This window comes from Hyperoodon ampullatus, assembly GCF_949752795.1.
Source record: "Hyperoodon ampullatus genome assembly, chromosome: 3".
NCBI lineage: Eukaryota > Metazoa > Chordata > Mammalia > Artiodactyla > Ziphiidae > Hyperoodon > Hyperoodon ampullatus.
The window spans coordinates 171,080,477-171,103,301 of record NC_136916.1 but is presented as its reverse complement, the minus strand read 5'-3'; the positions used below and the strand labels follow the sequence as shown (position 1 = coordinate 171,103,301).

Here is a 22,825-nt window from a genome sequence, read left to right as displayed (position 1 = left end):
GCCAGATATTTAGACCCTCCCTTGAGAACTGACCTTTCATCTCAAATGAATCTCTGCTGATATACCTGATGGTTCCTGGCCTCAGCAAGGCCTTTAGCACCTCCAAATGGCTGATTCTTGAGCCTAACAAAATGATAGGCTGTCCTTTTGCTTACTCCATGGCTCCAAAGTCTAACATGAATATTTACTTTTAAAGTTGCTTCACTAAGTGGTCCTAATGAGTCCAGAGGCCTTCAGTTAAATAAATGATTTGGGGATTAAGAATAAATGTTTGAGAACACATGGACTGTACATAGGCTGATCATGAATAATTGTTGGCTACATAAGGAGCTTGCCGGTTTTTAAAATGCACGTGAAGCAACAATTATCTTTTTAAAACCCAGGCACAGCTCATACATTACTGGGAGTGTTCTTTGGAAGGTATTAAAAGTGATGCATTTGGGGCTTTAAAACTAAAGCTGAGATGTGATTTTTCCTATTAAGAGGTGGTCATCTAGTATGAGTCCAGACGTGAGTTTGTCCCCCAGAGATGCCTTCTGGTCTTTAGCTGTTTATTTTCATGGTGTCTCAGAATATTTTCATCTCATTTTTAAATTCTCACCAGTCCTGAGAGTGGGCTCGTCAGACAGCCATATGGTGCAGCAGATGGAGAGGGGGAGACCCACGGTCCTGGGACCCTCCCGGTCTCTCCCACTCGGAGCCCCCACCCTGATCAGCCTCCACGAGGAGAAGCAGAAAGCGCGCTCCACTCATTCCTTCCTCTCCTGCAGGGGCTACAGGAGGAGGGGCTGGACCTGGGGGTGCAGGTGGAGGCCATGAGGCCTCTCGTCCAGGGGAACTCCCACCACCAGCACAGAATGGACCAGCTCTCCTCTGACCACCGGACCCTGCACAGGTCTCTGGAGGTAAGGGGCCAGCGGAGGGTCTGTGCTGTGACAGAGACGTCTGACGCTCCTGGGGACTTTCTCCCTCTTTTCTTCCTTCGTTCCTTTTCTTTCTCCCTTCCTTTCTTCCCTTCCTCATTCATTCAGGGGCACCTCAATTACTGAGCACCTCCTGTATGCCAGGCAGTGTTCTGGGCTCTAAGGATTGAAGCAGCACGAGCAGGACAGCCAAGGCCCCTGCTCTCCTGGGTTTAAGTTCTGGTGGGTAGATGGACAACGGAGTCAGCAAAGCACGGACCAGGCTGCACACACGCAGCAGTCCCCGTCACGTTTGCTGCTGTAACGCCAGGTTGAAAGGTGGGTCCTGGTGGCCGTAAGCCCCGTATGCAGTGCCCTCTAGTGGCCACCTGGATCTTGCTGGGGTCCGCACAGGATCGATGCCCCTTTGGTGGTGGGACGGCCAGTAGGTGTGGGTAGTGGAATGGCTCCTTCAAAACTGGCCTGTGGACAAGTTGAAATGCAGGCTCCAGCCCCACCCTGACACTGATTTAAATGGTGTCCTGGGTCTGCATTTGTAACAAGTGCCCCAGGCGTGCAAAGCCAGCTGTCAGGCAGCCACAGCTCGAGAACACTAGTCTAAGGCAGGGCTCTCCACCCTTCCGGACCCTGCATGCCCTATGTTAATAACAAATATTCCTGACATCTTCTTTGCAACCCTGAAATTCATAGAGCTACCTACATAATTTTAAAATTTAATACAACGCTTTTTCTATGATCAAAAAGAGAAATAAAAGGAGAGTAATTATAATAAAATAATGCCTTATAATAACCTATAATGGAAAAGAATCTGAAAAAGAATTATATATATATACATATATATGTACATATAACGGAATCACTTTGCTGTACACCTGAAACTTTGTAAATCAACTATACTTCAATTTAAAAAATAAATAAAATTTATTTTTAAATAAACCACTGGTGGCGCAGTGGTTAAGAATCCACCTGCCAGTGCAGGGGACGCGGGTTTGAGCCCTGGTCAGGGAAGATCCCACATGCTGCAGAGCAACTAACCCCATGCGCCACAGCTACTGAGCCTGCGCTCTAGAGCCCGTGAGCCACAGCTACTGAGCCTGTGCTCTAGAGCCCGTGTGCCACAACTACTGAACCCGCGTGCCACAACTACTGAAGCCCACACACCTAGAGCCCGTGCTTCAGGATAAGAGAAGCCACCGCAGTGAGAAGCCCGCGCACCGCAACAGAGCAGCCCCCGCTCGCCACAACTAGAGAAAGCCCACGCGCAGCAACAAAGACCCAGTGCAGCCAAAAATAAATAAATAAATACATTAAAAGAAGAAAAAAGCCCATGTCATAAAATAACCTTTTAGAAAAATAAAATAAAATAAAATAATGCCTTTTGATGAAGTAGGTGCTCCAAGAAGGCTACACCAAAGACATCGGAGGTGGTCAGACCACACTCGCTCTACTCAACAGTACAGATGCCTCTAGTGATGAGAGTACTGGAGTAAGATTCTAAGCTCGGGTCACGATAAACAGGTTTTTCATCTCTGTGGACATAAGTAGGACATGAGAAAACCTTGCGAGGTGTGGAGTAGTTCTGCATTGTTGGTCTTAATGGAGGCATAAGGTGTGGATGAATGCATTTAATTCCATTTAATAAATTAACAGCATGTGATCTCAAGGTTGGGGCCGGGAAAGTAGAGAAATAGGTAGGACTCACTGTCCTCGCTCTTCAGGGACCTGCAGAGCCCACAGAAGCAGCAGACATCAGCTTTCATGCCTACATCCAAATGATGAGCTAATGGATTGTTATAATAATTAGAAGAAGTATTAGCTGAGCATCACAAGGCTTGCAAAATGGTGATACTCCATTTCTCTCATACTTCTTTCTTTATTGTTTAAATGCTTCTTCAAAGAAGTATTGCCCTTCTTTTATTATTTTGGTGCTCGGTGCTTTTTAAGTCTAGTAAGTTCTAATAAGTCCTTCTCCCATAGCCCAGGAGATCTTCCTGTCCCCCTGGGGGGCACATACCCCACTGAGCACGGGGGTGGCTATTGGAGGCATTGCGCCTGATGTTGGTGCACAGGGGACAGGAGGGGACGGTGGTAGTGACAGTGCAGGGAAGTCCCCAGCTTCTAGTGGCAGCCAGTGGTGTCAACCAGTGTCTGGAATGCAGGAAGGCAGGCCCTACGGTGGCCCAGCAAAGAATCACAAGCACCTAAACTGAGAATCACAGCAAGAGAGGGGACCACAGACCCTGGGGTCTGACTGGCCTGTGGTGGGCTGAGAGGGAGGGGCTTTGAGGGTCTCAGGCTGGGTGACCAAGAGGACGGAGTGCTGGATACAGCACCCACCTTTTGTGGAGACAGAGATGAACAAGGTCCCAGAGAGCTGAGCCATGATTGACTCAGGAGAGGGGAAACAAAGCAAGACCATTTTAAAGACTTTTTATCAAAGTATAATCATATACAGAAAAGTGAACATCTAATTATGCAGCTTAATGCATTTGTAAAAACAAAAAATCTGCGTTACCAGCACCCAGATCACAGCACAGGACAATACCTGTCCTCGTGCCCCCTCCAGTTGCTGGCTGACACCTGCGAGTAACCCTGACCTTCGACTTGGCATGGCATCGATTGGGTTTGCCTGATTTTATACGTTACTTCAAATGAGTCAGACAGCATATTTCATTTTGTTTCTGGCTTCTAGGTCTCCACATGATGGCTGTAAATCCATCCATAATGTTGCACTAGATTGTTGTGTAGATTGTTCATTCTGGCTGCGGCGGAGGTGAAATAGTCCATCCTGTGAACGTACCTCAATGCATTTGTCCATCTACCATTGACAGGCACTTGGGTAGTTTCCAGTCTGGGGCTCTCACAAGTAACAGCACACACGTGCCTTTTGGTGAAGCTATGTTCACATCTGATGGGTTACGTGCAGGAATGAAACAGTTGGGTCGTAGGGATGCCTGTGTTGGGTTTTAGTAGATACAGACCCACGGTCTTCCCAAGTGGTCGCACCCGTGTCTGCCCAAACCCTGACGGACGCGAGCTACCATCGCCCGTACCCTCACCCAGACCTGGTACTTTCCATAAAAGTAGGACAGGCTTATAGGCACTTTAAACCAGAGTTGGTCTTTCTGGGGTAAATTCCTTGCTCTGTGCAGGAGAGAAGACCAACCCCTCATGTTCTTGGCTGGATGGGGAGCCCTGGGGGCCATCCTCCCCTGGGGCTCAGGCAGGGCTGAGGGTCCTGCAGGGTGAGGTCTCAGCCTGGGTCCCCCGGGGCTGTGCTACAGGACCTTGTGGACACGTGCCGGCAGAGCGTGCGGGAACATTGCACCTTCAGCCACGAGGTTCTGGAGCTGCGACAGTGGATCTCCGTGCTCACGCAGAAGCTGGAGGCCCACCGCGTGGACACGGGCCCATGGGATGCCCAGTCCCGAGAGGTCGATGTCGAGGTAAGAGGGCTCTCCCCACAGAGAGATTCTGTCCCCTGCATCCCAAAAAAGCAGGTTTGGGGAGCCAATGCTCTCATACTGGGGAGCAGAGACCCCCCCCTCCCCATTACCTTACTCTGTGTGTATGTGTGTGTGTGTGTGTGTGTCCTTCAGAAGCTGCTGGACGAATTCCCGGGGAAGGAGGCCCAGCTGCCCCTGATTGAAGCGCGCGGCCGGCTGGTGATGGAGAAGTCTTCTCCGGAGGGGGCTGCTGCGGTCCAGAAGGAGCTGCAGGAGCTGGTGGCGTCTTGGGGGGCCCTGAGGCTGCTGGGGGAAAGCCTGCTGAGGTGAGAGGGCTCCCGGCTCTGCGCCAGGTCTCGGGCAGCCCCCTTCCCAGCCAGGGAGAGCTCAGCCACACTCCTAGAAAAGATGGCTGGGGTCTGCGTGCCAGGCGTGGTGCCAGCTGCCTCCGGGCATCTCGAGGCAATTCTAAGTAGAGACACAAAGAGCGAGGAAACGCCTCAGCTTGGGAATTAGCCTCCTGCCCCTCCTGCTTGGGCCTCGCCTGCATTGATGGGTATATGCACCTTGATGACAGTAACGTGAGTCTCTAGCAGGAAACTGGAGATGCAGGTGCCCTGGGGAGGTTCTGACAAACCCGAAGGACAGGCGTGGGCTTGTGAGGACCAGAAGTTGGCTCCCACAGCCTGGTGCCCTAATTCTGTTCCTTCTCCCGTGACCCGGGGAGTCCCCATCCCATCACCACGTTGACTGGGCTGGTTTGTCTTCTCAGCCTCATCAGAAACCAGCAGCTGCAGAGGATGGAAGTGGATTTGGGGAAGAAAATGATTTTCACCAACAACATCCCAAAGACTGGGTTTCTCATCACCCCCACGGATCTTATTTTCCGACACCACCGTCAGGTGAGTCCGTCTAGTGGGGCTTCCGGGGAGGGACCAGATCCTGAGTCAATTGATGGTTGGAAGCTGTCTCCAGCAAAGTCCCTTCCCTGCCTGGGGCCACATGCTCATCTCAGGACTGGACCATGTCCCATCTCAGGTGAGCCTGCCCGGTAGTGGCACCAGAGCTCCCTGTGCCACTGGACAGAGGAATTCTGAGACCCCAGACCCAGGGGTCCCCACTAGGGAAGGTCCCAGGCATCCCTCGGGCAGACAGGCCCTCACCCCCAGAAACCCCGGCTACTGCCTTTACAGGCAGAGTGTCAAGGTTGGAAGCTTTCTGCTGACCCCAGATGCAAACTGAAAGCACACGAGATGGGTATTTTTTGTGCCCTAAACTGTATTTTGTAAAAAGATCTAACCTATCTACATTGTATCATCCATCCCTTCCCTTGACTGGCTTTAAAAAATGAAACCACATTGAAAAGAAATCCATTCCTTTTTCTTCAAAGACAACACGTCCATTCAGTTGTTTTCCCATTCATTCTTTCATTTCCCCATCCAGAAAGCACTTCTGGCTGTTACTATGTTCTCAGGACTGTGCTTGGAGCTGAGACACAGCTGTCAATAAAACAGAGACACTTCCAACCCTCAGAGAACGTAGAATCCAGTACAGAGCTTTTCAGATTGTCATGTGCCTCCAGATCGTGTTAAAAGGCAGATTCTGATTCAGCAGGTCTGGGCTGGGGCCCGTCACTCTGCATTTCTACAAGCTCCCAGGAGATGCTTAGGCTGCTGGGCCTCGGAGCACATTTTGCAGAGCAAGGACATGGGAACCACAAGGCAATAGAATAAGGGTTTACAGAACATGCGTTTCTCGGAGGCAGAGGGGCCAGGCGCTATGGCAGCCTGTTGCAGAGTGATGTGACCTGCGGTAGCGAAGCCCTCCTAGGAGAAAGGAAATGTCGGGGGATCCTCATGGCTGAGTGGGAGTCAAGGAGAGGAGTGGAGGGGGTGCATCCCACGCAGAGGAGGCCACGTGTGCAAAGACCGAGGGAGAAAGCACCAGTGCCAGGGGCCGAGACGTCTGTTGGCGCTGGCTCAGAGAAAGGGGCAGGTGGCACGGTCTGCAGAGCCAGGCAGAGCCGGAACCTGAGGCTCTCAGGCCACATCAAGGAGTGTGAGAGGCCACTAAAGTGTATAAGTGAGGCTCAGCTGAGTGGCTTGCATTTTAGATAGATCACTCCGGCCGCATAGCCTGGAGGGGGACAAAAGTGGCAGAAGGTGACCACTGTTATAGACATCCTGGTAAGGGATGATGCTGGCTGTCTCCAGGAGACCAGGGAGGTGACAGTGAGGAATGTCCTTGGCCCCTAAACATGGCCACATTGAGTAGAGATGCATTCCTCATCCCCCCCGCCAGGTGTCTCTTATCACCCTTTGGGCATCCTCAGCTCCACCCCTCTGCTCAGATGGAATCCCCAGGACATGTGGCTAGTGGACTGTTTTCAGAAACTCTGATGCGTTGGTCATGCTGTGCCTTCCTGCAGACAAATGTGCTTCAGGAGGAGGAAGGCAGCTGTGAAGATTTCTCCCAGCTCCTGAGGAACTTTGAGCACCGGTTGCAGGTGGATAATTCCAAGTTGGTTAGAATCATCACCATGAGAACTGCCACCACCAAGGACCTGAGGACCAGAGAAACAAAACTACAGGTTTGTTCCCAAGGAAAGGCCCTGTTTCCGAAGGATTTGCCCCCAGAGATGTGCTTGTCGCCAGGGAGTTCTAAAAACAGGAGCACATACATAGCTCTTGAGCTGTTCTGGCTTGTGTATAAATAATAGGTTTAGGGCTTCCCTGGTGGCGCAGTGGTTGAGAGTCCGCCTGCCGATGCAGGGGACACGGGTTCGTGCCCCAGTCCGGGAAGATCCCACATGCCGCGGAGCGGCTAGGCTCGTGAGCCGTGGCCGCAGAGCCTGTGCATCCGGCGCCTGTGCTCCACAACGGGAGAGGCCACAACAGTGAGAGGCCCGCGTACGGCAAAAAAAAAAAAAAAATAGGTTTAAAACTTTTTTGCCTCAGGGCTTCCCTGGTAGCACAGTAGTTAAGAATCTGTCTGCCAATGCAGGGGACAAGGGTTCGATCCCTGGTCCAGGAAGATCCCACAGGCCACAGAGCAACTAAGCCCGTGCGCCACATCTACTGAGCCTGCGCTCTAGAGCCCGCGAGCCACAACTACTGAAGCCCGCGTGCCTAGAGCCCGTGCTCTGCAACAAGAGAAGCCACCGCAATGAGAAACCCGCGTGTAGCAATGAAGACCCAACGCAGCCAAAAATACATAGATAAATTTGTAAAAAAAAAAAAAGAAGAAGAAAACTTTTTTTTTTTTTTTTTGTGGTACGTGGGCCTCTCACTGTTGTGGCCTCTCCCTCTGCGGAGCACAGGCTCCAGATGCGCAGGCTCAGCAACCATGGCTCACAGGCCCAGCCGCTCCACGGCATGTGGGATCTTCCCGGACCCGGGCACGAACCCGTGTCCCCTGCATCGGCAGGCGGACTCCCAACCACTGCGCCACCAGGGAAGCCCAAGAAAACTTTTTTGCTTCAAATATTTTAGGAGAACCATCCATTCATTCATCTATTCATTCAACCTACTGCTGTGGTCCCTAACTTGGAAAATACCACCACTAATCACACTTCTTTTATCGGTTAACTCTCGCTATGTAACAAGCCATTCCAACAGTTTGTAGCTTAAGAGAACAACTGTCTATTTAATTCATGATTCTGAAGTTTGGCAATTCAGACTGAGGTCAGCTGGGCAGTGCTTCTGATCTTGGCTGGGTGCCCTTATTTGTAGACCAGCAGGGTGGCTGTCCTCTGGAGTTTGGTGGGCTATTCGAGATGATCATGAGGTGCACCACACATCTCTTATCCTGCTGCAGGGCAGCCTGGGCTTCCCAGAACACAGGCAGGGTCTGAGAGAGCGAGTGGGGGCATGCAAGGCCTTTTCAGGCCTAGGCTGGAAACTGGCACAACATTGTTTCCCCTGCATTCTGTTGGACAAAGAAAGTCACAAGGCCAGCTCAGATTCAAGGGGAGAGAAAATAGACTCCACCTCTTGATGGGAAATATTGCAAAGTCATATTTCAAAAGGCGTGGATATGGCAGGGGGCTGGAGGCATAATCCATCTACCACAAATCTTTCTCCTTCTCCCACATTGAATTAGTCGCCAAGCCCTTCTTGATTCCACCCCCTGGGTTTTTGTTGTTTGTTTCCTCACTACCACTGTCTTAATCTAGGCATTTATCATTTTTGACCTTGACTCTGACAATAGCCTCCAAGCTGGCCTCCCTCCTTCCTGTTGGGTCCCCATCTCAGTGGTGGCTCATTCTGTAGCCAGAGTGACCGTTCCGAATCCTAAATATGACCTTGTCTTCCCCCAGGGAAAACATTTCAGTGTAGAGTTCAACCTCCCGAGGTTATCACGCAGGGCCTTATTCTGTTGGCTGCCTCTTAAGTGAAATCTGAATGGCTTCTCCTTACCAGCCAGGTGGGACCTCCTCGGCCATTTGGAAGGCACACATGACCCTGTCTTTCTCCCTCTAGGAGCTGGAGGCTCGGGTACCAGAAGGTCAGCATCTCTTTGAAAACCTCCTTCGTCTCAGGCCAGCAAGGGGGTCCTCAGATAAGCTGGAGGATCTGCGCTACCGGTGGATGCTCTACAAGTCCAAACTAAAGGACTCCAGCCACCTGCTTGTAGGTGCTAAGGATGCACAGGTCCCAGGCCCTGGGGAGACATAGCTGGGCCCTCATCCACTCTGCCCCATGCCTCCACAGACCAGGCTGAGGGGACCACTCAGAGAGAGGAGACGGAGACTCATGGGTCCTAGGCGCGTGACTTGCAGTTTGTCGTTTGGTCCTCCTGCCACCCAGTGAGGCTGGAGCTCCCCTAACAACAGCTTTGCTACTTAGCAACCTGAAACCGTTACGTGCATCGTCCCATTCAGGGCTTACAGCAGCCGGAGGAATTGCATCTCCAGCCTTCAGAGTGGGGCTGAGACTCTGAACCGTTAAAAAACTCACCCAAGTTCACGTGGCGAGGACGGGGCAAAGCCAGCACCAAACGCACCCTGGTGTTGGAGGCATGACAGCGGGAACGCAGGAGTGGGACCTGCGATCCAGCCTCCCTCCTCCACTAACCTGCTCTGTGACCCTGAGGAAGCACGTCCCCCTAGGCGCCCCCAGGTCTCACACAAAACGATAACAATAGCTAAACTCCTAACAGCCTTTACTGAATGCTATGTCCTTACGGCCTTATAATGGAGGTACTGTTATTATTCCCTGACAACTGATAGGGAAACTGAGGCACGGAGGTTAATCCAAGGACAGGGTGGCTGGCCTCCTGGAGCCCTTTGGGCCCTCAGGCCCCAGACTCCAAGCTTTGGGGGCTGCAGCTTTTCTGGTCCTGAAACAGCCATGTCGGCCACTAGGTGTCACCCCAGCCCCAGCCAGGTCAGGGCTTCCCAGACAGGATCCCACCTGGGCCCCATGCGCGTTAAAAAGCTCATTAAATTGAATCACCTGCTGGTTCAGCCTGTCCAGATGACCAGAAGTTTTAAAGAAACACTCCCCTGACAAAATGAATATTCCATTACAGGCTCTGCTGGGATTTAAGCTTCACTCACTTAACTTCGTTTTTTTTTTTTTTCCCTTTTCCTCTCCTTACCTAAAATACCAGACGCAGAGTTCTCCAGGGGAGCCGACTGGATTTCAAAAGGTATGGTGTCTGCCATCTGCTCCACACAGCTAGAGGGCAGGGCGTTTGGAGGGTTGCTGGGCCTGTGACGCTGGGGCAGGACCCCTGGGCTTTCTGGAAGGTTCCATGAGGTCTGAGGGACGTTTCTGGGGAATCGGCTGTGGGCTGCACTGTGCTGGGCCCCGGGGGTCCTTGCTCTCAGGGATGCACAGCGTGTCCTCAGCTGTGACGGGACACGGGGACGAGTGAGCAAGGACACTGCTGTGACAGCAGTCGTTAAACTGGGACGGTCCCAGGAGACCTGGACCATTCCGGGTCACTGGACCTCGCGGCCACCTGAGTAGGGGGGGACAAAAGGGGAAGGGGTGAAGCGCTCAGAGCCCCTCCCGCGGGGCTTGCGGGCCAAAGCAACGACAGTAACAGCAGGAATCATAGCCATGATGAGGAATAAGAATTATTACTCTAGATGCTACATGTTGACCGTCCAGCGTGTGCCAGGTTCTGTGCTAAATCGCGGTGAGGGCGTTTCACTTAACTGTCCCCTAGACACCCCGCAGGCATCGTTACCGCCACGTTAAGCATAAGGCAAACAAGGAAAGGCAAGATCGGAGTGACGCGTCCAGTCAAGGTGCACGGCTCCTGAGTGGCCTCTGGCCTCTGCCTCCTAAGCCCACACGTAACCATCCACGCTGGGCCTTGGAGAAAGCGTCCCTGGGGGCTGGAGGCTCTCCCCACTTCTGGAAAAGTCCGGTGTGAATTGGTGTCCCCAGTGCCACCTTTTCTGGGAGCACGCTTGTTGTCCTGACAAGCGTTGGCTCATGACGGGAGCCTGCAGCACACTCTGCTCCAAAGAGCCCCGGGGCCAGGAGATCTCTCGGGCCCTGCAGTCTGTGTTCCCAGGGGCTCTGTCCACCTGGACTTCTTGGTCTCCGGCTGGTGTTCATGTCTCCATCTGTGGGACAGCAGGTGTCCCCGGGACTGGCTGGGGCAGTCACAAGACCAGTGCTGTGCTCTGGGCCTGACGTCCACCAGCTTTGCGGCCTTGGGCAAGTTGCTTTGACTCTTGGGGCTTACTTTCCCCATCTGTAAAATGGAACCATCAGTGCCGACTTTATTCACTTCATGAACGAATTTTGAAGATCATGTGAACTGTTGTTCGTTCTTTAGAGGAGACTCGGAAGCCCTGGTTTCCCCCCTAATTTAGAAGAACAGAGGGCCTCCTCCTCTGTGTAGGGGAGCACAGCAGGAAGGCAGGGGGGGCGCACACAGCCCAGCCTGTGACTCCTGGTGGCACAGGGGGGCTCAGGTGTCTCCAGCTCCTGCTCTTTAAGGCTCTCTGGTTGGGAGCCCCCATCTATGTAGCTCCCAGGCCAGAGTCCAGGGGCAGTCATGTCTGGGTCCTGTGGTGTTTTTGAGTAGGGGGACGCTTGGCTGGCTGACACCAGCCCTGCAGTGCAGACTCAGGTCCCTGGCAGCCTGAAACCGGGTTCATGTGGAGTGTTCACAACCCTAGGTTCATTGGCCGGTTCCTCATTCGTTCATTTCACAGATACGTACTGAGCACTGAGTTTGTACCAAGCACTGTTTCAGGTACTTGGGATAGCTCACCAGAGCAAAGGACTGCTCGGGGAGTGCTGGGTGGAGGGGTTTGGGAGAGAGGCTCACACCCACAGCTGGTGTTGCCCGCAGGATGTCGAGTCTCTGGCCAGGGACCGCCCAAGGACAGCAGTGGCTTGAGGTATTTACAGCTATAGGGTTGATCTTATCTATGACTGTCCCACATTGGGCACGGTTTCGTGGGATATGCAAAGCAGGCAGACTCTAAATGGCTAAAAAATATCTGCTTATTCAGGCTTCATTTCAAAACAAATGGATGTGTGAAAGTTTGAGTTTGGTGCTGGCTGGCTCATGGGTCTCAGCCTCCTGTGAAGAAGCAAGCAACTCGGAAGCCAATCTACAGAGGCCATCTGGGGCTCCTTTATAGGAGCTTGTTTCAGCACAGATTTCTGGGTCCCACATCCAGAGTTTCTGATGCATTAGGTCTGAGGGGGCCCTAGGATTTGCATTTCCATCGAGCTCCCAGATGACACTGATGCTGCTGGCCTGGGGACCAGACTTAGAACCGCTGCTATACACTCTGGATCTGAGTCCAGGATCCACCATTAGTGTGTGTGACCGTTGGCGAGTCACTTAACCAGGGTTTTCCAAGGAATAAAATGCGGGTCCACTGAACTAATAATTCTTATCGTAAACCAGCAGATTCTTAATTGCCATGTAAATGAGGACCTAGGAGAGGTCTGCAGTCACTGCCTCTGCTTCAATTCCTGATGGCAGAGGGATAGTGCCCTTCTGGGGGGAGCAGTGGGGGGGATCCACCCGCTGGTGGGGCTCTGGTGTTGTTTGGCTGGGAGGGGTGCGCACATGCATGTGTGGGGCTCTGCACATATACACGCAGGTCTGCACATACACACGCAGGTCTGACAGGTAGAAAATAGGTGCTGTTTTCCGAGGTTGTAATCTTGCCAACTTAAAAACATTCCATATATTATTTTTAGTCCAAAGGGAAGGGGAAAAAAAAAAGAAAAAGAAAACCCTGCCCTAAAGCTAATTATTTATGAGCAGTTGGCTCTCCACACTTTTTTTCTCTCCACACACCAAGCCACTGAAAGCTCCAACTACATCAGTGGCTTCAGCCTGCTTGTTTATATAAACAGAATAATTAAGATATATTAAATTTGCAGCTGCCTACACGCTTGCCAGCTCAGTGCCACCGGATACGTCTGCTTGAAGCAATCAGACACATGAAATGTCATTGCTTTTCGAGCTGCTCTTGGGCTGTGAGTCAACTAAATTCCTGTGCTGGTGCAGGGAAGTGGGCCTACCTGAGACAGCCTGTTAGTTGAGGAGCGGATTTGCCAATGCTTGGCTTTGCCGGCGTGCACTAGGCAGGGCCACGTGCCCGTGTGCAGGCATGGAGAGCAGATCCGTCCTGGGCATCCCATGCTGTGGCCTCTGGGAGACGGGTCCAGATGGTGAGAGACTCGAGAGTGGCATTTAACTCACTTGCCCATATTTCACAGGTTTTAGACTCATAATTATTCACATTTTCACCTCTCTGGAATGGGGGTGTCCTGTTACAATCTAGTTTTTCCAGCGAAGACTGGGGCTTACTTTTTTCTGCCACCCGGGACACTTTCCATCTGAGATTTCTTTAAATTAAAATCTCTCCTTGGAGGTTGAGTTTTGTTTTCCACTGGACCACACTGATTGTGTCCATTTGGATGACCCACCTCTGGGAGCTCTGGACTGAGGTTCAAATTCTCAGGGTAGACTTTTTTTGCTGCCCGCACCCAGTGCCAAGATGAGACCTGGGATTTCCTTGCTTCCCCTTTCGGTGGGGCGGGATTAACCCTCAGTTCCCCCTGACCCTGGAGGCATAGCCCCGTGTGGCCCCGGCATTATGTGGGATCTCCAATCAGACGCTCCATCTTGGTTGTTGGGTCTCTTTCTTTCTTAGCGGTGTGTAAAATGGTGCTGCACCTTACAGTCAGCATGGTAGAGCGGAAGAAATATTGTCAGACCAAATCTCAGAACTCACTAAATCTCTTAGTGAGTTTCCCACGTTAGGCAATAACTTTCTCTCACAATAGCTATGCTTTTTTTTCTTTTCATTTGTTAGTTCACTTTATTATTCATTCAATAGCTATGCTTTTAAAAAATCATCACTATTGGGCTTCCCTGGTTGCGCAGTGGTTGGGGGTCCGCCTGCCGATGCAGGGGACACAGGTTTGTGCCCCGGTCCGGGAAGATCCCACATGCCGCGGAGCAGCTGGGCCCATGAGCCATGGCCGCTGAGCCTGCGCGTCCGGAGCCTGCGCTCCACAGCGGGAGAGGCCACAACAGTGAGAGGCCTGCGTACCGCAAGACAAACAAACAAACAAACAAAAATCATCACTATTAACCAGAGTTCATAGTTAACATTAGGGTTCACTTTTTGTGTTGGTTTGACAAATGTATGATGACATTGTAGTGTCATGCAGAATGGTGTCACTGCCTTAACCTTCGCCCAGCTCTTCCTCTTTATCCCTCTCCCCTCCCCCAGAGCCCCAGCAACCACTGATCTTGTTACTTCTTTCACTTAGCAACATGCACTTGAGTTTCCTCCATGCCTTTCTGTGGCTGGTATTTCATTTCCTTTTACACGGAATAACATTCCATTGTAGGGATGTACCACTTACAGTCTTTTATAGCCCTTTCCGCAGTCCAGGATCCAACCTAGGACCACACGTTACATTCAGTCATCACACCTCTTTAGTTTCCTCTAAGCTGCGACCAGTCCTCAGTTTTTCTTGACCTTGACCCTCTTGAGTACAGGCCAGATATTTTGTAGAATGTCCCTCCCTTTGGGTTTCCCCAGTGTTTCCTTGCTCTGCATTTCTGGGAAGCACATCCCAGAAGTGATGCTGTGTTCTTAGCGCGTCTTACTGGGAGACATGTGATATTGATACACCCCCATACTGGTGATGCCGATTCTGATCACATGATGAAGGTGGTGACTGCCAAATTTCTCGCCTGTGAAAACTGCTGTCATTTCTTTTATAATTACTAAGAACTAACTGCTCAGAGACCCTAGAAATACAGCGCCTCTTTCTTACATGGTCACATCCACCGGGTTCTCCAGGGCCTCTTTCCCTCTCACGACTCACTCTCTCCCCAGCAGCTCCTTCCTGCCGTGGCTTTGTTCCCTGACTAGGCCTCTCTCTCTCTCTGGTCCTCCTCTGGTCTGGGTCTCCTTCTAGCTTCAGTCCCAAGGCCCAAGCCTGTGGGATGTTTACCCGGAAGACTCCTCGACTCAGCGTGTCTAAAGCTGACCTCACTGTATTCCCTGTGTCCAGCCAAACCCCGGTTCCCATATCAGCAAAGCATCCTCACTACCCAGTCTTCCCAGCTGGATGCCTCTGGGTCACCTTAGACCCTCACTGACCTTGGTTCTGTCCTAGACTCCAAAGAGCCTGGTCATGGATGGATCTCAGATGAGGAGAGATGAGGGAAGGAAGGGAGGGGAAGGGGGCCTTGTGTCCATACGTCTGCTGCTGAGCGGGGCCCTGTCCTCTCTTTTTTTTTTTTTTGATGTTGGGGGTAGGAGTTTATTTATTAATTTATTTATTTTTGCTGTGTTGCGTCTTCATTTCTGTGCGAGGGCTTTCTCCAGTTGTGGCGAGCGGGGGCCACTCTTCATTGCGGTGTGTGGGCCTTTCACTATCGCGGCTTCTCTTGTTGCAGAGCACAGGCTCCAGACGCGGAGGCTCAGTAGTTGTGGCTCACGGGCCTAGTTGCTCCGTGGCATGCGGGATCCTCCCGGACTAGGGCTCGAACCCGTGTCCCCTGCATTAGCAGGCGGACTCTCAACCACTGCGCCACCAGGGAAGCCCTGTCCTCTCTTGAGTAATAATAAGGTCAGTCCTCAGTCCGATCATTTCATCCAGAGGTTTTCCCATCCATCAACAAACCACCTCCGAAAAGCCAGCTCAGACCGTCTCATCTTCATCCTCCCCCAAACCAAGCCAGGGGGCTGGGAAAACACAGTTCTGTAGCCTGACCATCGCATGCAGGGCTGGCCCAGGGAGGAGATAATGTTAACCCCGCCCCACCCCAGCCTCTGCCCTTCTGTGCCTGGGTGGGAGCTCTCCGCCGCCTCTGAGCACGCCTGGGGAATGAGTTTGGGCTCTAACTCACTGCTTCGGCACCAAGAACTTAGCGACAAAGATATTCAAGGTGCTGTGGGCAGGACCCAGCCCAGGATCTGTGATGTCCTGGGACTCCCTGTACCGGTCAAGGAGACACAGCCCCCTGCTGGGGGTTCTCGAGGAAGGCTAGTGGGAGCAAGCCAGCCAGCACGTGGCTTGGCATCTGTCAGAGGAACCTTCAGGGACTGAATTCATTGCGAAGTGAGAGTCTAGTGAGGGACATCGGTGCTGGTCCATCTTGAATAGCCAGAGAAAAGCTGGCCCCTGCCCATCACCTTGAGCTCTTGGCGCTGGCCCAGAAGCATCTTTGTGCTGGAGAATGAGACCGAACTAGCTCCTGGGAAAGACCCTGCAAGCCCAAGTGGTGTTGCCCTGGAACTTCCATACCCAGGGCCCCGGGTCAGGGTGGGACCAGCTTCAACAGAGGCCCAGGGGGACTTTTGTCATTGTTGCTGCTGTTACTTATGAGAAATGCCACATGGGATGGTGGGAAGAGCCTGGCTGTGGAGCTGTGCTGGCAATTTGAGCCTGTCTGTGTGACCTTGGGCTGGTTATTTCCTGTGGGCTCAGTTTCTTCCTCTGAGAAATGGGCACAGTGTACCTCCCAGAGCTGGGCAGGAGCTCAGGAAGCCCGTGAGTGAGGAGACGAGCTGAGCGCGGGGCTGGAGTGTGCTCAGTGTTGTTCATTAACGTGTGGACCCAGATGTTCTGGGGGAGCCATCAGGACAGCGTGGACAGTTCACGGACAGGCACCGAGGGAGGGAGGAGCAGATGGCCAGATGCACAGGAAGGGAAAGAGCCTTTTATTCATTGTTTCATTCTTTCAGTAGATATTTATTGCACATAGTTGAAGATACAGCCGTGAACCAAACTAATGTAGACCCTAGCTCCAAGGAGCCAAGGGGAACACAGACTTTAAGTGGTAACCCAAAGGAAAGGTATGGGTGCCATGAGAATGTGTAATGGGCCTTTTTTTGGTTTAGAGGCAGAGAAGGTTCCCCTGAGGAAGCGACTCACAAGTTGAGATTAGAATGATCAGTAGGAGCTAACCAGGCGCATTAGAGAAAGGAGGGAAATGGGTCTTCCAGCAGAAGGGATAACCTGTGCAAAGGCCCTGTGGCAGGAGGATGTGAGGGCCTTTAAGGGGCCAAGAAGTGGCATTTAGGGAGAGCAGTGTCTTCCTTTCTGATGGGGCTGAGGAGGTTGATAGTGTCTGATTCTTGGCACCCTGGGTGCAGGGGGAAGCTTAAGGGTCTAGTAGAAGCTGCCCATCTGCCCTGGGCAGTTGGAGGAGTAAAGGAATGAGTATTTGCCAAGGACCATTGGCATGTTGGCTCATCATTTGCATGTTGAGCGTAACCTGCATTGCCCTATTCATCCTTATGACTCTGGCAGGCAGGTGTCAGTCTCCCTTTGCCTTGACAGATGGAGGCACTGAGGCTCAGAGAGGCTGAGTGACCTGTCCTAGGTCACACAGCTGGGAAGCGACAGGGCCAGGGTTAGAACCCAGGACTCCAAGCCTTTTCTTTCCCCCACATCCTTTTTCATCAATGGCAGAAGATTAAATCACATTTACTGTGATAAACTCATCTTGCCTGAACTCCTCAAAACTGCAGAGTCTCAGGTTCGTGGGAGATATTGGAGGACTCAAGCATTTAATCACCCTCCACGACATCACCTGCTTCCTCCCCACCACCATGTGCTATCAACGCTCTGCTTCCACACCCTAAGGAATGGGGAGCTTATCACTTCCCGAGGAAGCCCCTTCTCTCTTTGGATAGCTCTAACAGGTCAGAACACACGTAGCACTTTCTATGGGGAAACTGAGGCACAGAGAAGCTGCCAGATCTGGGAAGAGCTGAGATTGTCAATTTCTTTGTTGTCTTCTTAGACAGTAGTTCATGCCTATTTGTGTGTGGGTGCGTGCACACATTTGTCTTCTAAGCATTTGAGAATCGTATTAAAGTGTGTCTTCTATTTTAAAGGGCATTTTAGAATTCAGGTCCCTCAAAACGAAGATGTGAGCTCTGTGTGAATAGACATGGGGCAGGCAGCAGGACTCCTTGAAAAAGATCACCCCTTGTCAACACTTGTCAATGCAAACACGCTTTGGACCTTCAGAGTTGTTTTCCCAGCGGATCGTGGCCAAGGCACAACTCCTCACTTAAATAAGCAAAGTGTTAGCTCTGAGAAAGGAGAAGCAAACAGGACCCTTAGACACAGATCTCCACCTGGGAGACCACTAATTACACGTTTTCAGTTGTGGTGTGAACCCAGGCTAGGGGGGCCCTGCATGTTGCCTCACCCTCTTTCCCTCTCCTGGGTGGGTCAGAGATTTGGAATCGGGCAAAGTCAACATGAAGTGTCAAAGAGTCAAGTTAGGGGCTTCCCTGGTGGCGCAGTCGTTGAGAGTCCGCCTGCCGATGCAGGGGACGCGGGTTTGTGCCCCGGTCCAAGAGGATCCCACATGCCGCGGAGCGGCTGGGCCTGTGAGCCATGGCCGCTGAGCCTGCGTGTCCGGAGCCTGTGCTCCGCAACGGGAGAGGCCACAATGGTGAGAGGCCCGCATACCGCAACCAAACAAACAAAAAAAACAAAGAGTCAAGTTAGAGCCCCCAGAGACTGAGGCATTGCTACATGAGTCGAGTAGGTGGGTAAGAGCACGTGGCAGCTAGGTCTGACCCAGCCTGGCAGCTGTGGGAAGATCCTGTCTCCTCTGTGGACATCGTTCAGCTATTTAAATGACACACACACACAGACACACACACACACACACACACACTCTCCTGAAGTCACTGCTGAGATAAATGCAGCCAGCAATGCTTCTCTATTGTGTGGGTTGTAAGAAGTCTGTTTTTACAAAATCAGTGTCTAGGGCCTTTGGTGAGTGAGAACACCTGAAGTTGGAGGCATAGGGTCAAGTGTTATCAACCTGGAGGGGATAGTTGGGGCAGGAGAGTGGGTGAGATGACTCAGGTATGAGAAGTAGAGAGAGAGAAGTGCTCAGGTCAGAACCTCGCAGAAACACCTGCATCATTCCTCTCAGCATCATCCCCACCACCATCAGCATCACTATTATCACCACTATCATTATTATTATTATTATTTTTTTTTTTTTTGCGGTACGCGAGCCTCTCACTGCTGTGGCCTCTCCCATTGCGGAGCACAGGCTCCGGACGCGCAGGCTCAGCGGCCATGGCTCACGGGCCCAGCCGCTCCACGGCATGTGGGATCTTCCCGGACCGGGGCACGAACCCGTGTCCCCTGCATCGGCAGGCGGACTCCCAACCACTGTGCCACCAGGGAAGCCCACCACTATCATTATAATCATCCTCACCATCATCATCACTATTATCATCATCACTATCATCCTCATCCTCATCATCATCACCATCATTATCATCACTTGACTTGGTACCCTGGAAAGTGAACCTTTGGTTCTTTAGGGAGCCAGTAGGTATATTCTATAATAATAGTACTAGTAATAAGAGCGTATATACTTTTTTTAAAAAAAATTATTTATGTATTTATTTACTTATTTTGGCTGCACCAGGTCTTAGTTGCGGCACGCGGGATCTTCGTCGTGGCATGCAGGCTTCTTAGTTGTGGCACGTGGACTCTTAGATGTGGCATGTGGACTTCTTAGTTGCGGCATGCATGCGGGATCTAGTTCCCCGACCAGGGATCAAACCCAGGCCCTCTGCATTGGGAGCACGGAGTCTTTACCCACTGGAACACCAGGGAAGTCCCAAGAGCATATATACTTTTTAATTGGTGTATAAATGTACTTTGCTTTGAGTCCTCACCACAACCTGGAAAATGCGGGTAGGTGTTTTATCCCCATTTTGCATAGAAGGAAACTGAGGCCTAGAGAAGTTATGGACATAGCTAGTGTGTGACAGAGTCTTCCCTGGAGCCCAGTCGGCCAAGCTCCTGAGGACTGGGCCCCTGCCCTGCACCATGCTGTACCTTGACTGTGGGGCCTCCACTTTACTGGGTGGCCGGCTCTTGGCTGTGCACTCCCGTGAAGTTGCAACCCAGCCAGTCCCTCTAGGATTTAGGAAATGTCCTTTGGCTGCTTTCATGGACATCGCAGCAAAGAAACCCGTTAGACGTTTGACTTGTGAGATTGGCATTCAGGTGATATTGAGGGTGTTGATGATGAAGATGTTGATGAGGAACAAAGAGAGGGAGGAAATGAAGAAGAAAGAGGAAGAGGAGGAGGGGATGAAGAAAGTGATGGTGAAGAACACAATGATGAACATGGTGGTGATGATGCTGATAATGGTGATTGTGGTGGTGACGGTGGTGACCATGATTTAGATGGTGATAATTTTTGTTTTCTTTTATTGTTATTTTTTCAAACCCTGTGTCAAGGGCTGATGTTCAGTAGATCGCAGCAAGGGAGTTGCTCTGCTACTTATGAAACGCTGACCCCGAAGCAGGTCATCTTCAAATGGTTTACATTCCCCATGAATGTGCCTTGTAATGGGTGAGGAGGCAGCCCCCTTTCCACCAGTACCCCTGTTTCCTGGGAAGAGAAAACTGGGGCACGTGGCGGGGACAGAGGGGAACTGGCTATCCGAGGCCAACTGGGGCCCTGCAGTGCTGCTGTATGGTTCTGCCTGTACGGGATTCTTAGAGGTCTTTAGTCATAATCCCACAGATGGTAGCTTCACCCCATTGGCCAAAAACATGCACCAAAGATGGTGATCATAGTAATGATGCATAATAATAACAGCAGCAGCTTTGAGTACCTACTGTGTGCCAGGCTCTGTCTCATTGAATCCTCACAACAACTCTGTCAGGTAGGTGCCATTATTCCCCCTATTTATAGATGGAAATCTGAAGTTTAGCGAGATTGACTGACCTTCTTAAGATTCACACCCAGGACTCTTATAACCTGGCAAAGATTTGTGTAAGCATGGACAAAGCCTGTAACTTTTTTATCCTCTTCCTTTCTGAGCGGTTTGAGAAAACTAGAGATCTTTGTTTCCGGCAAAACTGACATTAGTCCCACTTCACAGATGGGAGAACTGAGGCCGATGAGGTTGGAGAGTCCACCCAGAGCCACTGCTGCTCCTGGGTCATCCCAGCCCTCTCCTCCCGAGCCCACTCTCCTCCGGAGCCCACTCACATCTCCTGCTTTGGTTCTGCAGACCCAGCGGTGGCGAGGGCTCGGCTCCCTCTGCCGGAAGGTGTGCTGCGTGGCGCTCCCCCTGCAGCTGCTGCTGCTGCTCTGCCTGTTGCTGCTCTTCCTGCTCCCCGTCAGGGAGGCGGACCGCAGCTGCACGCTGGCCAACAACTTTGCCCGCTCCTTCACGCTCACGCTCCGCTACGACGGCCCCCCGCCCACCTAGCCCCATGGCGGCGCTCGGGGGACTTTCTTCTCCAAACTTCCATGTGCCCCAGGCTCCTCCGGAGGATGATGGGGAAACTGGAAACAGGGGCAGGCCAGAGCCTCCCGGGCTGCATCCGTGTAAATACTGTATTGATATTCCCAGAGCAAAATTACTTTTTATACAGTGTCGTCTTAGTCTATTTATACTAAACATGTACTATGTGGGACTAGGGAATAATGCATAACATTTTTATATGCTCTCTATGTAAATGCTCAGTATGTATGATTTCATATATGACCTCTATTAGTCTTTGGGAAAATTCCCAGCAGTGTTTTTGTCCAGTGGGATCTTGTGGCATTTTGGCCTTGGCCTGCAGTCAGCCCTGGAAAGCAAGAACAATAACAGGTCGCTTTTATGGCCACCTCCCATCCAGAAGCCAAGCCCTACACCCAGATGTCCATGAAGAGGACTCTGAGCTGTCAGCAGAGAAGAACAACACTGACCCTCATTCAGAGCCCAGTGACTCTTACTTTAGGTACAATGAGAACAACCATGCTTGTCTAGTTTTTAGAACAACAGCAGATTAGATGCTGTGGGTTAGAAGCAGAAAGGGTGCTGATCCCAGGCAGGCTCAATGGGAGCAATGAAAAGTGACAAGTGATGGAGTGAAATTAAGGGAGGGAAAGAAGAACTCCAAAGGGCAGACCCAGAACTAAGAAAGCACAGCAGGGGGCTTCCCTGGTGGTGCAGCGGCATCGGACGTGGGTTCGTGTCCCGGTCCGGGAAGATCCCACACACCACGGAGCGGCTGGGCCCGTGAACCATGGCCGCTGAGTCTGCGCATCTGGAGCCTGTGCTCCGCAACGGGAGAGGCCACAACGGTGAGAGGCCCGCGTACTGAGGAAAAAAAAAAAAAAAAAGAAAGCACAGCAGAATGGGGACCTCAAGGAGCCCGAATAGCCCAGACCAGTGATGAAGGTCCATGGCCAGGACAGTGCGTCTTCAGAGAATGTTTAGATCATGCCATGTGTTCTCTGCTCTGTTCAGGGAGAAAATGAAGGAGAGGAAGCTTGTTGTTAGGCTTTCCCCACAGAATGATGAGCACACTCTGTGTGTAGCACCCACCTGACAGTGCCAGGGAAGATGTGTTACCCCCGTTGCTCTTAAGCTGAGTTTTCCATCATCTACGACTCAGGCTGAAGGGACAAAGGGGAGCATCTGCCACGCCAGGGGCCAGAGATCGAGGGTCCAAGGTAGAGAGTGGAGGTCCGCCGTGGAGCTCAGCCTGTCTGAAGGGCTCTCCCTCCTCCTCCCAGAAGGGACTTTGGAGAGAGGTGGGTCCTGTGTCCCACACATGTGCCCACGAGGGACCCAGGGGCCAGGCGTCCCACCAGGCCCCCTCTGCAGGGGCTTTGCAATCGGGCCCATGAACCACCTGGGCCCTGAGGCTGGAAGTACATTCCTTCCTCCCCAAGGAATTCTGGAATGGTTCCTAAATGCTTCATAACTGGATCATATTTTCCCTAAATCAACACAAAATTTTTCTTTTTAAAAAATGCTTAGTTCCCACTCTTTACAAATTGATTTTGTCTGTTCAGCTACGCATAGGAGACCAAGAGGGGATTCCTCAGGCCTTTGAAATCACAGTGTTATAGGCCAAGAAAGACCTTTAAACAGAGGGGAAACCGAAGACCCAAGAGGGTCCAGACCCCCAGCCCGTGCCGCTGCCCCCTGCT

General features: G+C 51.7%; 1 protein-coding gene across 2 annotated transcripts in view; it reads left to right on the top strand.

Moving 5' to 3' along the window:
- SYNE3 (spectrin repeat containing nuclear envelope family member 3) overlaps positions 1-21,194 on the top strand; it is a gene marked incomplete at its 5' end in the record, with an annotated part of 52,978 nt that extends 31,784 nt beyond the window's left edge. Inside the window, 8 exons of one of the 2 annotated variants that reach the window (XM_079699620.1) lie at positions 771-905; positions 4,208-4,369; positions 4,523-4,695; positions 5,142-5,271; positions 6,798-6,959; positions 8,851-9,000; positions 9,983-10,021; positions 20,907-21,194. In XM_079699620.1, the coding sequence (XP_079555746.1) occupies positions 771-905; positions 4,208-4,369; positions 4,523-4,695; positions 5,142-5,271; positions 6,798-6,959; positions 8,851-9,000; positions 9,983-10,021; positions 20,907-21,107 (1,152 nt within the window). In that variant the 3' untranslated portion in view covers positions 21,108-21,194. The remainder of the gene's footprint in view (positions 1-770; positions 906-4,207; positions 4,370-4,522; positions 4,696-5,141; positions 5,272-6,797; positions 6,960-8,850; positions 9,001-9,982; positions 10,022-20,906) is intronic. The other variant, XM_079699621.1, reaches the window with a different exon arrangement.
- Positions 21,195-22,825: the final 1,631 nt, after the last annotated feature.